General features: G+C 45.3%; 1 protein-coding gene across 2 annotated transcripts in view; it reads right to left on the minus strand.

Annotated features, from left to right (window-relative positions):
* Positions 1-4,749: 4,749 nt before the first annotated feature.
* Tead1 (TEA domain transcription factor 1) overlaps positions 4,750-15,412 on the minus strand; it is a 228,319-nt gene continuing 217,656 nt past the window's right edge. For both annotated transcript variants that reach the window (XM_057778412.1, XM_057778411.1), the window contains 2 exons: positions 12,223-12,375; positions 4,750-7,291 (listed from right to left, as the gene is read on the minus strand). In XM_057778412.1, the coding sequence (XP_057634395.1) occupies positions 7,178-7,291; positions 12,223-12,375 (267 nt within the window). In that variant the 3' untranslated portion in view covers positions 4,750-7,177. The remainder of the gene's footprint in view (positions 7,292-12,222; positions 12,376-15,412) is intronic.

A 15,412-nucleotide genomic window follows, 5' to 3' on the forward strand; every position in this document is an offset into this window, starting at 1 on the left:
AACAATTAATTTGAAAAATAAAAACACAAAACTCATGGGCAGGTTTTCCAAAATGATAGGCATGTGGATTCTGCCCGCCTTTCTAAGAAGGAGGGGAAATAGAATGACCATGGTGAAAACCAGCAAGGGCCAGGCTGAGCAAGGCTGCAGCCTAGTGGGATCTGACCCTATGGTCACGAGCAAGGGTGGGGACACAAGCACAAATGCTGCTTCTACCTAAAACAATGTGGGGCACAGGGACCCAATGCAGATTCACAGAAAAACAGGTAAGGAAGGCGCAATAAATACATATATCTTAGTCGACGGCACATGACTTCAGTGAGGCCTACCCTTTGCAATGCAGTACATTTAAAACACAAAACCTTCATTTTTAAGGATATAAGCAAGAGTTGAGGAGCGACAACTACCGCCAAACAAGACAGCAACGACTAGGAGGAGGCACAAGGAAACACGTTTGACTCATTTCTTCAAGTTGTGGTGTGTTCCTGCCAGGGAGGAGTCCAAGACACCAGACAACTAACTCTAACCTGTACTAAGGAATTCTCCTTTCCATTTGATAGTTGTTTTTCTTTAAAAACAAAACAAACAGGACTTTTATACAACTTGGGGTGGATACAATTCACTTCTGTGATTTCAGAGCCCAGAGCGGCTGCTTCTTAGACACCAGGGAAGGACAGAGAGAACACATGTGGTAGTGTTTCGAGGCTAACTTCCAAAGTTATCTGTCATTACTTTTACACTTACATCAGCAAAGGAATTGGAAAAAAAAGAAAAAAAGAAAAAAAAAAGGAAAAGGGAAGAAAAAAAACCAAGCAAACTATTTTTTTCCTGGCTCCTTTTTTCCTCCGTTGTCCTTTTCCTTACTGTAGGGTTTTCCAGATGCACAAAGATTTTACTCTAAGCTGACATATACTTCAAAGAGTTGGCTCTCTGAGGACTAGAACATTCTTGAAAATGCCAAATTGCAAATGTTGTGCTCTTTGGAAGTCTCTCACAGCACATTCGGACATCCGGAGCCAGAAAATCTGCCCAGAGACACTTGGACTGCAATGACCCTAATGAACCCATTTTTAATTTTTGTTCTGCACTGTCATCTCAATTCGAGGCTTCCAACAACCGAATGGTATCGCTGTGTAAAGCAGGCAAGTGCGCACTGTCGTCCCAGTGGACGAGAGTCTCCACAGACTGGACATGGACACATGGGGAAGGCGAAGCCGTGGTGTCTGTCCACTGGCCGGGATTCGGGTGCTTGTGCGCGAGTTCCTTCCCAGGGATGCAGAGCTGGGTGACGACGTGACGGACATGCCGGGCAGTGGGGGGCGGGGAGAGTCGGCACACACAGACACAACAGTTCGCGGGGTTCCCCGCTGCCGCACTGTGCTATAGGTTGAGTGGTGGTGGGGTCCCCACTGGCAGGCAGACTCACAGCAGGCAGGGACCACGCGGTGCTCTCGTGAATAGAGGCCTGTGATTGGTTACTCATCCCGGTCAACCAAAGGCATTATGGTGATCTCAAAATATTTTTGGTCTCTCTACAAATTGTCGTTATTATGGTGGCACTTTCTAAGCTGGAATCTCGAGCCAAAGGCACTTTCATGCGGGAGTGCAGAAGATTCACAAATAGCTAAGTATTTGGTCATGAATTTAAAAAGGCATCAATGAAAAGTACAATTCACTCTTCATAGTAAACTGCGGAGTGGCAGCCTTTAGTTTTGGTATGGATGCGGATGTGAGAGCATGGTCAAGGGATGGACTTGGGTTCCGATTCGGCTTGTCTGAAACCAAGTCCTCAGCTTCCTATAGAGCTGGATTTAAAAAATGGGCTTTTGAAACAAAAATAAGAACGATTTGGCTTGTCCTGCTTCGGATACTGGGCCAATTAGCAAAAGGACACCGAGAAGAGGCTTGAGAAAAGGCTGGTGGCTACTAAGGTAGTACTAAGGCACTGCTTCACTGGGAGGCTTTGGCAGCTGGGAAGTGAAAACTCCCTTAAAGGAAACGAAAAGTAACAGTAGTAAGAGAAATGCTTCCAGCTTACAAAAGGGCTCACGATTCCCAGGCAGCCCGTCACACCGACATCCTATGACGTGACATCTCCAAGATTTAAGGCTTTGCAGAAAAGACACGTGCAGGGCTTAGCCACAGAAACATCAACAGAGAAGTCAGCAACTCGTGCATCCTCCTAAGGTCACAGGTGAGGACCCCGAAACAGTTAGTTATTCTACCCTTCCTTAGGACAGGTGTGGTACACCAGAGCAGACATAAAAAGTATACAAATTACAGGTACCTGGTTTGTAAAACTGACCGTCATGTGACTTCAATATTTGCGGTTGTATAAAAACAGTGGCTAATGCCACCGTGGTACCGAAGCCTAATGAAGACCTGGATCTAAAAGTCCTTTGAGGGATTTTAACACCAAAGGCTCTGTTTTGGCTGGTGTGTGAGCAGGACTTTGCTGCTGGGATGGGTAGCAAACAGAAATTTGACTCAAAGCCTGTGGCTGGAGAACTGTCCTCCGAGGAAATGCAGAGACGCATCAGGCTTGCCTTCTGCTCGTGGTCCCTGGACAGCTACAGGGGATCTAAAGTGACCCTGCCCATGTATTCTCAGGGATCACTTAAGCACAGAGCACCGAGGAAAGATGGCTTCCACCCAGAAGAGGCTGAAGAAGAAAGAGAAGCCCTCACCCTTATCTGTGACTAACTAGCCAGGAGGCTATGGACCAGGCACCTCTCACCCCATGGGAAGGGGAATGAACTGTGTTCTCTTTTGGTTTGAGTATGAGCCACCTTCCTGAACAGATCCAAGTCCACTCCACCCCTAAAGCCGAAAGAGACGCAACAGCTAGCATGAAGCAGTGCAGAGACACCCCAACAACCCCAACAACTAAAGGACGAGGAAGAGAAACACACCCCAAGAACCCCAACAGTTAAAACACACCCCAACAACTAAAGGACAAGGAAGAGAGTGGGAGCTTGTGAGAACCAAATCGGGGGGGAGGGGGGTGTCTCTTTTAAAGCCCCGGTAAGGTAAGGGCTACAGAACAAAACAGAAATGCTCTTTAAATGGAAGTCAGATGGCTACAGGGAAGGTGCTGGCTAGCTGTACCCAGCTTTCCAAGAGATGGGAGAAAGGGTGACAGGAAAGAGATGGTAGCTGTACAGGAGGAGGGAGGATGCTGAAGAGTAACACCCACATGGCTTTTACTGACCCCCTTCCCCCGCAAAGAGGCTTATAGGAGAGAAGCTTTCACAGGAAGAGTGGAGAAAAACTGGTCATCAATATTCTAACGACAAGCAAGAGAAAGGGCAGCCATTTTCACCTAAGATTGAACCTTGCGCAACCCCGGGCAATGAGCTGTAACAACTGTGAAAGTGGCCACGGATTCTAAAATCCTCTGACAGCGCACAGGGCAATGGCCAGTAACTAGCCAAAATGTCCCTCCCTCTAGTTGGCTGGACTGTGGGGGTCTCAGGACATGTAGGTCTCTTTCATTGAAAAGATGGCTTCTAAACTAGGTGGTGAGCGAGCAAGATGTCTACACATGTCCCTGACAGAGCTGTCCTAGAGTCACTGTGAGACAACACTAAGAAGGGAGGAGTAAGGGAAGAGAGAGGACAGGACTCGGCCAGGACATCCTTAAGGTCTAGGGGGTTATAAGAGGGGAGAAGGAACCAAGAAGAATAGACGCAATCCTACCCAAGGCTTTCATGTGGGAGATAAAGCGAGTCTGGGCTAAGTGAGTATTGATTAGATGGGGACAACCCAGGAGACTCCTAAAAACAGAGTGGAAAGACTGGGAGAGCAGGAGGTGGGACAGAGGGTGCTGGAGCAAAACAGTGTCTTTAGGACATAAAAGGGTCATCGCTCTCATAAACCCACAGCGGCTGTGAGAACAAGCTGGTCAAATTCCAGCATTGAGAGAGGCTGGGAAGGGCTCAGGAGCCTCCATCCCAAGGCTGAGGAGCTACTGACAGTTGATAGCTTCTGGGGTAGCCGAAGCCAGTTTTAAGAGTGTGGTTGTGGTTCCAGTGGATGCCTGTACATCCTTGAGTATTTGCGCAGCACAAATTTGCCACGGTGAATGTGCTGGCTGGTTTTATATCAACTTAACACAAGCTATAGCATCTGAGAGGTGGGAACCTCAATTGAGAAAAGATCTCCATAAGAAATGGGTGGTGGGGGCACACGCCTTTAATTCCAACACTCAGGAGGCAGAGGCAGGCCAGTCTGGTCTACAGAGTGAGTTCCAGGACATCCAGGGTGGTTACAAAGAGAAACCCTGTCTCAAAAGGGCAGGGGGAGGGGCTGCAGGGCATTTTCTTAATTAGTGATGAGAGGGGAAGGCTCAGCTCACTGTGGGTGGTGTCATCCTTGGGCGGCTGGTCTTGAACTTTATAAGAAAGAAGGATAAAGAAGCCATGAGGAGTAAGCCAGTAAGCGGCACCTCTTCAGGGTTTCTGCATTAATTCCTGGTCTCGGGTTCCTTCCCTGGCTTCCTTTGGTGATGGACTATGATGCTGAAATGTACGCCAAGTAAACCCTTCACTCGCCAATTTGTTTCTTTGGTCATGGTGTTTCATCATGGCGATGGTAACTGTAAGATGGTGGCTATTTTCTTTCTTTAAAGGCAAGAAAGAACAGGACGCTGGGAGGGGTTGAGATATAAGCATGGAAATAAGTTGGGGGGGGTTGAAAAGTATATATATATATATATATATATATATATATATATATATATATATATATAAAAGAATTAATAGCTGTTTTCAGAGCAAAAAGTGAGTCAGCGTCATTCCTACCACTCGCATGGGAAAGGCATTTGGAAGGAGAGGATGCAGTGAGGCAACAGAGACATTATCCTAATTCTGAGAAAGCATACCCCTCCCCATTGACAACCATTACCCTCTAGGTGGTACTTGAGAAATAAACCCCCAGAGCTCGGGAGGTATAGAGAGGCAAGTCCACTCCTGAGTGGTAGACCTCTCCCCCGTCACCTTCTGGGATGGCCTGGCCTGTAGGCACAGATCATTTGTACCCATTTGTATGGTCCTGGTCTCAGGATAATAGGACATTCCTCTAGAGGAAGGATATAAGAAATCAAAGCTAAAAAAACATTCCCAGGACAGATCTTTAAACATCTGATCTGAAGACTACCGGGAGAAACCCAGGGTAACCATTCTTTGAGGGCTGGCTTAGACTCAGGGAACCAAGGCAGTTATTTCTCTTGAAGAGAACAATGCCCTGCTGGCTTACACAAGGGAGGCATATTGCTAAAGACAAAGTCTTGCACATTCTCCTCAAGTCTTCCCAGGGACCAGGGATGCAGATGGGAGGAGACAAGAGTCAATCCAGTGTGGTTCTTTTAGCTACATGCCAGCCACGCCCAACCACCAAAGACCACAAGTAGCTGGATACCATATAAGCACAGCCAGAGCAGATGTTGGGACAAAGAAGGGGTGTGTGTCACCTGGATATAGTAGAAGTAGGATTTAACTTGATAGTCTTGGCACACACATAAAAAAATTGCCATGCTGTTTGATTTTTAAACTTAAAAAGTTTATGTCATGTTCTACTGTGTTCACATATTCCTATCTCTCTGTGTGTGTGTGTGTGTGCACATGAGTCTAAGGAAACTCTAGCTTTCCTCTTGCCTTCCCTGGGAAGCAGAGGGGTAACCTTTCTTGCTTCCCCAGTGAGAAAGCACATAGGAAAGTAACCCCAGACTGGCCACATGAGACCAACGCTGATGGGCAATGTTTTGGAATACTCAGATCAGAGCGGTGAAATCTCTCTTGGAAACAGAACTACCTGAATGAGGGAGTCTGCTTGAAAAGATCAGAGAGAGGGGTGTGGAGAGAGAGAGCGCATGAAGAGCCACTGAGGCTTATGAAGAGATGTCAAGGAAACGGATGCGCTCAGAGGAAATAGATCCACGTCTGTAAAGCAGATCAAGAGAGGTGATGAGCAATAGGAAACCACAGGAAACAGGAGTTCAGAGAACTGAATATCCACACGTGCAGGAACTCAGAGCTTCCCACGCCATGTTCGGTTCCCAGCAACCAACTACCCACAGGCTGGTGGGGAGGCTTGTGACAGTGACAGTCTGGGGAGCAGTGACCAAGCCCGATGAGCCTTCTACTTGTCCAGATGATGACAGTTTTCTCCCAGCCACACGATTCTACATCCTTTGCAACTCACAGTGCAGTGTTCATGCCAATTTAAAAATTTTTGCTATGAAATTTCAGTGGTTCAAATGTGAACTCTTCTCCATAAAAAAATTTGGTTGACCATATAAAATGTAACTGCACACACAAGACTACAACATTGTAAGCTTAGATTTGTTTCAGTATTACCTACTTATTGCAAAAGAGCCATCTTTTCTTTTTCATTAAATAATCAATTATCACATTAGTACAATACAATTTTACATTTTTAAATATACTATATATGTTAAGGATAAGGGGTGACAATTTCTTCCTCTGCAACACCTGTTTCAACAGTTTAATGAATTAAGATATTAGTTTAACCTTGAAGGGGAAGGTAAAAAATTTGTCTCATTAGGATATTTCTACCAAGTATTTCTTAAGGCTATAGTTTAACATTTGGTTTTAAAAAGAAAGATTTCATTTAAAAAATAATTTAGTGAATTACATTCTTCCATAACTTCCACCCTAATTAATTACAAAGATAAGTCTAAAGAATCTTAGTTTTCTTGTACTAATTTACATTTAAAGATTAATTTTACTTGTATCTTAACACAAGAATTTTATGTTGGAAAAACAAACAAAAGAACTAAATACATTTGTATAAAGGCAGTCGATGCCCCGTGGCCAATCCTCTGTCTCAGAACTATTTTCTACCACAACAGGAAACAGGTCTGCAGAGAGAGAGGTTTAGGCTGATAAGATTCACCTTCCCCAAGGAATTGTGGGTTGCAGATCTGAGGAACACACAAAAACTGCATCACAATTTCACAGCTACAATGATAGCAAGAACATATGAAAAAATAATAATAAGTTCACTCAAACAGGATTTAGAAAAGTCAGGGTGTGACCTGGGGGCCAGGGCATCACCTGTGGTGAGGTTTACAGTCAGTCGTTCGATAATGGAGAGAGTGTGTGTGTGCACATATGTGTGTGTATATACAGATTTCTATCTATATAAATAACCAGGTTCAGTCCTTTACAAGCCTGTAGATATGATGCTGTGCTCCATGTTCACTATTCGAAACTTCAAACACACAGGCCATGCAGAGGAGAGTTTCTTGTGTATCCCTGTTTGTTACCACCTGTTGAAAAAATAAAATAAAAGGCATAAAATGAGATCATGGCCTATCTGTGCCAAGAGCATGATTTGATGGGAGAGGAGCTGTCTGAAGGTGACAGACAGGTGGATCAGCCTCGCTCTGTATCCTCCAACACATTCAGGGGATTGCAAGTCCCATTGGAATCCCACCTGAGCCCATAATCAAGGAAGACCCACTGCCTGCAACCAACAGGTTACCTGTCAGAGCTGCTGTGGTTTCTGTATTCATCAATAATCTGTTTGTCATCAACAATCCTCTCTCATAGAACATTCACATGTTTTAGCTGACTTTTACTTATGTTAGTATTTTTATCTTAATTTGAACTGACAAATATATATATATATATATTTGTCATATATATGGTGTCATATATATATATGATGGTGATCTGATACATCATGGGATGGCTAAATCAAGCTAATTACTATAGTAAGGATATTTATTTCTATTAAAAATATTTAAAAACTTATTTTCCCACCTTACATTTAACTTGAGTTAAATTCTACTTTACAACAGCTAACTACAGAGTTAACTTCATGGGCACCTTGATTAGTAGATCACATCAGCCAGCAGTACCTGGGTACAGCAGAGGTACTGGCTGTGTAAAGAACAGGGGTACAGACAGAGTCTTATCTGGAGCCCTGCTGGCACAGGCTGCACTTCTCCAGATGCATTAGACTCCCCATCCGTTCCCCCTGGGTCGCTGTCCTTCCCATGATTAGCCTCTTTCAGATCTGAGCTCTGGCTCTGCTCCTCAAACTGCCTCCTCCGCCCGATCCCATGCCACCCCAGAAGAAACATTCCCAAGTCCAATCCGATCAGATTTACAACCTCACAACGCTTCAATGGTTTTCTGTGACTTTCATGTTCAAAAACATTTTTGACTTGAGTGCCTTATCTAGCTTGTCGACGGCCTAATTTCCCCTCCGCAATGGTCTGCTTCACCCATTTAAGTTTCCCTTGCTTTCAAGCACCCGAGCTCAGGGTCCCCGATTGAAAGAATAAAGCCTCACTTCTGATTTTCTCCATGGAGCTATGCGATTCATATAGATTGGTTGTTTTTCAATATCCACCTCATCCAGTGGACTATGAAGAACTGGACCATGTTTCCTAGTTAACCAGCTCAGGCATGGTGCGCCGTGACCAAGCATTTGATGAGATCAAAATTCACAACGGCCATCGATGCTGTGTGCTCACTGTGCATCTACCACAGAATGAATGCTTGGCCCAGAGTGGGTGGCATCCAACCTCACAACTGTGACTGGGTGCTACTGTTCCCTATGAAAGAGGAGACTGGGGCACTAGACTAATCAGTTCGAAGATGCTCACCCACCTATGAGCTACACACGTGATGCCATCTCAGCACAATGCACCTCTGTCAGACACTGGTGATCATTTGATTTCCCATTCATTTACTGGATGAATGCCTGCCTCCCTCGCCTGACCCTGCATTCAGCTCATCATAATATTCCTAGCACTGACACCCGAATATACGCTTAGGTAAAGTCTTACTTTCTCGACGAATGTGAAAAATGTCATCTTTCAACTTCAATGCCCTGTTTACCATCCCTGAGACCCCCACATCTCTTTGGACTTCCGTGGGGCTTAGTTCAGAAATATTCAACAATTTATGACTTTGTATCATAATCTCTTCACTTGCTTCTTTGACTCAACAGGCCAGAGGCCATAAGTCACCATGGCACAAACGCTGTGTTGCTAAATCACTTCCTAGCAGCCAAGGCTATACCTACAGTGTAAGGCTATACCCATAGTCTAATATGAGGGAGCTTAAAAGACTCTTACTGGTCATCTTGAGGTGAAGAATACAGAGTTGAGAGATCCATTTATGAATGAAGACAACATGCAGGTCTGAAGACTTTAAAAGTCTTGGCTAGGCACATAAAGTAGAGAGGGCTCAAGCTTTCTGATTTTATGACTCAAGTCTGTGTTAATCGCCAAGACCTTGGGTGGGTCATAGTGACTCTAACCATAAAAATGGTACTGTAATTCATGGTAAGAATTTTATAACAACATTTACAAAGGGTCTTTGTATCTAATGTAATGCTAGAAATGACTTAGACACATCATTCTTCTTATAAATTCATTGTCTGCCTGCCTGCCTGTCTGAGGATTGAAAACCCAGGGCCTCATGCATAATAGGCAAGTTCTCTACCACCGAACATTCCCAGGCCTCTTTTCACTCTGATTTAAAGTTTTGTATTTGATTTTACTTTGTATGTGTGCATGTTTGCCTACATGCATATATGTATTACATAACATGCTTCTGGTGCCTCAGAGGCCAGCAGAAGGGTGTCAGAGCCGCTGGAGCTGGAGTAACAGATGGTTGTGAGACACCATGCAGGAAACTGAACCTCGGTCGTCTGTAAGAACAAGTGCTCTTAAGGGCCAAGCCAGCTCTCAGGCCCCCATCTTATCATTATTTAATTTGAGACAGAGTCTCACTAAGGTGCCTACGCTGGCCTTGAACTCTCTAGTAGCCCAGACAGACCTTGAATGTGCAATTCTCCTGTTCTGGTTTCCTGAGAATCTGGGATTATAAGCTACGGCACCAGGTCCAACCTCTGTTACCTTGATATCAAAGAGACTGAGATCAAAGCACACTGGCTCATGGCTCACCTTTGTCGTTCTCAGCTCTGCGTGGGCTGTCACTGCCTCTGTGTATTCAGCTCAATTCCCAAGGCAAGGGAGGGAACCAGAGAGCCTAGCCTATCAGTGTGCGTGGCTTTAAATTGTTCATGTAGTGCAACTCCTCCCGTCCATCAACTGGGTGAAGTCTGTGGTTTCCTAAAGCTACGATGATATTTCTTTTTTCTTTGTTATTTGTATTGGTGTTTTGCCTACGTGTATGTATGTGTGAGGGTGTTAGGTACCCTGGAACTGTGGCTACAGACAGTCGTCAACTGCCATGTAGGTGCTGGGACTTGAAACCTGGGTCCTGTGGAAGAATAACCAGTGTTCTTAACCACTGAGTCAACTCTTCAGCTCCATGACATTATTCCTAACAAATGCTTCTTGGTTATTATTAATTGCTTGTATCAAAACATTTTGTTTATCTGCTTTTGCTGTTTTGAGAGGGTTTTCTATAGCCTAGTTTAGCCTTGAACTCCCTCCTGATCCTCCTGCCTCCACTTGCCAAGTGCAGGGATTACACACATGTTCCATTTTGATGGGCTTTTAATGATACATTTTTAACCAAAGCCAGTAAGGTCCCAGGATAGCTCTGCTGGTGGATGTCGTATGAGCAGAGGCATGTTTCTAACAGCTACCTGGGTTCTGTGAGAATTAGGGGCTTGGCTTTGACATCACAAGGCCACATTCAATTCAGTCAGCTCTCTGAGGCAAAGTTGGGACTGGGGTTGTCACCTTCCTCAACGTACTGTCACACACACAGCTGGAGTTGAAACTCCTGCTTAAAAAGTGAATGGCCACCCACTTAAGAGTTCAAGTCATCGGGGTGGCTTGAGAGTCTAGAAAAGAGCGCCACACTCCCTGCCCGCTCTCAAGCACCAAGATCTCCACTTACTTTGTTTTTGCGTGTATTTGGGCCAGAGTTTGAACCTGCATGTCCTCCTTGATCACGCTTTCACTCTATCTTATTATTTTTCTTTTTGAGATATGTTCTCTACCTAAACACGGAGCTCAAGATGAGGCCAGGCTGGCTGATGACCTCCAGGGATCGAGCTGTCCCTGCCTCCACAGGGCTGAGGATCACTGGCGGTGTCATGAAGCCTGGGTTCTTGTGCAGAGAAACAGTCCTCAGCCCTCACACGTGTGCGGGAAGGACCTTACTGACTGAGCCATCTCCCCAGCTCCCAAACATGGACTGCAGCAGGACACAGTTTGAGACAGATACCTGCTCCTGCCACCACAATGTAAACTCATCATCCACCAAAGGGCACTGGTGACTGTAGACAGATGCTCTATATTTTCCTCAGACTTCCAGTTTCTAGGCTTCAGGAGCACACGGGCACAGCTGAGACTCCACTAAGAGTCTCTCTCTCTCCAGAGTAAGTCAAGCTTGTAGGAAAGATCTCATCCATGCATGCAACCCTATGTCTAAGCTCTGAGTCCCTGATGGCACTGACCCCTAATTCTGGCTATGCCGTGACTACTTAGGTTCCTAGGGTTGTGAGCACCTTTACCTGAGCCATCTCACTGGCTTCTTTAAAGATAGGGTCTTATGTAGTCTAGCCTGCCTTCAATCTCCTGATCCCCCTGCCTCAGTCTCCCAAGCATGGGGATTATAGGCATGCACCACATAAATCTTGAATCAGAACTTGTTTGTAAAAAGGAAGAACAAGAGTAAACAAGGATTTCAAATCAAACAGAACAGCATACATCTTCCTGAGAAACCCGTCCCAGTGGAAGCAACATGCCAGGTATGGCATTCCCAAGGTAAACCCTCAGGCTCTCCACTCTAGTCACAGAATAACGTGGCAGCCATTCAGAGTGCCGTCCCACCACAGATGGCCTCGTCAGCCCCTTAGGAAAACTCTTCTCACTGAGTTTTAGTTTGGCACTCTGACCTTCCGGTTGAAAGCTATTACAGAATATTTTATGAACATGTTTTGAGGACAAGAGCCTCTGACTCTGGCAACTGATCCAGAATCAAGGCATTGGGGCAACTTCTCTCAACTCAGCAGTCACGGTGCAGAGGAGCCTGGGCCATCGTTTCTTGCTGTCTCTGCTCTGGACTCAGGTCGCAGGTGGACCTGTCTTCGAACCCAAGCCCCAGTACAGCTCAAGCTTGCTGGCTGGGTCACCACCAGAGAGCTATCCAAGTTTCCTTTCTGAACTCTTACTACCTCCCACACACACACTTTCCTCACTGTGCCCAGCAAACCTCAGGACAGACTCTGCCAATGCCAAACCAGGAGAGGGACCAACATTACCAATAAAATGGTGAAGTTTTCCAAAACACTGTTCATCATATATTTCTCTGGTAGATGTTTGAGCTTGTGGATGAAGTTGATCATATATTCACACATCGGCGAGCGGTTTATTCGGTACACAAACCGGCCATTCTCGAACCTTGCATACTCCGTCTGCAAGGGAAAAGAGGTTTGAGTATTTTTTTACACTTCAAAGCACAGAGAATGGCTGCTTCTGAAAGCACGCACTTTCAACATGAATCACCTGTTAATGTGCTCTGTTATTTGTGTAGATTACCTAGTGGAAAACAAGGCCTACCTTTACTGCTACATACGGAATCTATTATCTTTCTAGAAGTTTAAAAAAATGTTGCAGAGAGTGACCTTTAAAGGATTTCGTAGATCCTTTTTTCAGCGTGTGTGTGTTGCCACACACACTGTACTTCACAAAATTCTAGGTAACACAAACTTAGAGGACATGATTCTGGCCCCCCAAAATACAACTGCTAGCACTGAACCAAACAACCACGGTGGAAGGAGACTGCAGAAGTGGCCACTAAGCCTGAACAGACAGAGAACTCAACACCCTAAGGGAGGAACCACTGGGGTCGAACAGGACAATCTGCTGTGAACCCTGGCTGTCCTGGAACTCGCTCTGTAGACTAGGCTGGCCTTGAACTCACAGAGATCCACCTGTCTCTGCCTGTTGGGATTAAAGGCATGCGCCACCACCCAGCAAGAGATCTTCCTTCGAAACAGGTCTATGTAGCCAGGGCTGACCTGGAACTAGACGTGTTTATCAGGCTGGCTTTGAACCTCCTGGGATTAAGGCCTGTACCATCGTGCACAGTTCTGAAGACAAACCCTTGATACAGATCTTTAAATCAAGACTCTAAAACCCAAAGCCTGTCTCATCTGTTCTAGAAACATAAAACTGACACAAAACATAAAATATTCAGAATTAACAAGGAACAAATCAATATGATAAAATCATAAAATCCTATTAAATACCTACAACGGACACAGAAACGCAAATAGATTTACTATTAATATATCATTTTAAATGTAACAATAGCGCTCAAACTTGGTCTTTCTTTACACTAAATAAAGTGCACATCATTTGGAAACAGGAAGACTGGTTCCTAGCTTAGCAAAGACAGAAAAAGAATAGTAAGACGGACTTATTTCAGCTGCCCCTAGAACCTAGTTACAAAGTCACCATGCCTAAGATCACAGGGTACTAGGTGGGACAGAGACATAAAGAGGATGGAACAGGACCCAGAGCTGCGAGGATATACAGGAGTGCTACAGATGGAGGAAGGTCATTGGTTAATAAAGAAACTGCCTTGGCCCATTTGATAGGCCAGCCCTTAGGTGGGTGGAATAGACAGAACAGAATGCTGGGAGGAAGTGAGGCAGACTCCATGCCTCTCCTCTCCAGGGCAGACGTGATGAAGCAAGCCGCCAGGTCAGACATGCTGAATCTTTCCCAGTAAGACTGGTGCTACACAGATTACTAAATATGGGTTAGGTAAGATATGAGTGTTAGGCAAGAAGAGGCTAGATATAATGGGCCAGGCAGTGTTTAAAAGAATACAGTTTCCGTGTTGTTATTTTGGGGCATAAGCTAGCCAGGCGGCCGGGAGCTGGGGTGGCAGGAAGCGGCCCGCAGCTCCTACTACAGGACAGAGTCAGCTGGGAAAAAGATTAATATTTAACAAGTATAACTATTTTCACACATATTACGTGTATGACATGTGTATGTATTTTGCATGCTTATAGAGGTCAAAGGACAACCTACAGCAGTTAGTTCTCTACCAAGTGAGTGCTAGGAATTGAACTCAGGTCCTTAAGGCTTGGTGGAAAGCGCCTTACCTACTAAGCTATATTGCTGGCTGATACCCACCCCAAAATCTTATCCTAATTTTGTGTTCCTGCTACTCTGTCAGGGCAGCCAGCTCTTTGCCCACCCCCAGTTTTAAATTATTCCTAAAGCTCGGGATTCCCAATTGATATTTCCTGTCTCTCAAGTCTACTCTTGTATCTCCAATTATCCCCTATTTGTCCCTTGAAAATGCACTTTCTGGTCACTGCTGCTGGCAAACAGAGTGTGACCTCTGGCTTTCCCTCCTCTTTAAGCTTTAATACACAGTCACTAAATCCCATTTAGAAGCTCTTACTGGAGTCCCACTGAAGCCGTTTCAGCAAAGCTCATGACCGCTATTAAATTCACCATCAACTCAAATCACACATACCCTTCCCTGCCTTTTTACCAGCTCACACAGCCCAAGCTGAGCTCGGGAGGCCCCTGGGCAGCCCACACCACCCACAAGGCTCTGCCTAAGCTCTTAAGCCCCTCCCTCTCCTGCCAGGCACCCTCTAGCTTGGTTGGAAGCTGGAGTTTTGCCACAGGCAGATTAGATCCTGGCCCTGAGAGTCCAGAACGGCTGCAAATAAAACCTGACTCTCCAGGTAGTGGGTGTAAGGCAAAAGACACTGGGAAGTAGGCAGGTTAAGGGGATGCCACTTGCAAACTTAATTCATAAAAGCAACTAATCCAGGAAAGACAACTGTTCTTGTAAAAGAAGGGGGGCATGAAAGATGCAAGATGAATACAGCTATTCCCTAATGTCAGGATGGAATGTTTGAGTTTCTGGGTGAAAAGCCTAGGCTGGCCTGGACCTCGGGAGTCTCATGCATCAGCTTCCTAAGTGCTGGGATTACACCACGGGTCAACACTGCCTGCTGAAATTTAAACTTAAAACAATTAAAATGAGGCCGGGCGGTGGTGGCGCACGCCTTTAATCCCAGCACTCGGGAGGCAGAGGTAGGCGGATCTCTGTGAGTTCGAGACCAGCCTGGTCTACAGAACTAGTACCAGGACAGGCTCCAAAGCCACAGAGAAACCCTGTCTCGAAAAACCAAAAAAAAAAAAACAAAAAACAAAAAACAAAAAAAAAAAACAAAAACAACAACAAAAAACAATTAAAATGAAAAAAGCAAAAACAATATCAAGGTTGTTAGGTTTGAGATGGGGCGGGTAGTAAGCAGCTTCAGCTACCTTGGTTATCCCTCCCACCTGCAACTAGGAAGTGGGGAAGCATCAGACCCCCCCCAGGGGGCCTCTCACAGAGACCAGTACTGGCCAGCTGGGCCAGCATCACTCACAGAGAAGGCTAACACAGAGCATCCTGTCAGCTTTCAGGTGCCA

This window comes from Chionomys nivalis, chromosome 8 (assembly GCF_950005125.1).
Source record: "Chionomys nivalis chromosome 8, mChiNiv1.1, whole genome shotgun sequence".
NCBI classification, from domain to species: domain Eukaryota; kingdom Metazoa; phylum Chordata; class Mammalia; order Rodentia; family Cricetidae; genus Chionomys; species Chionomys nivalis.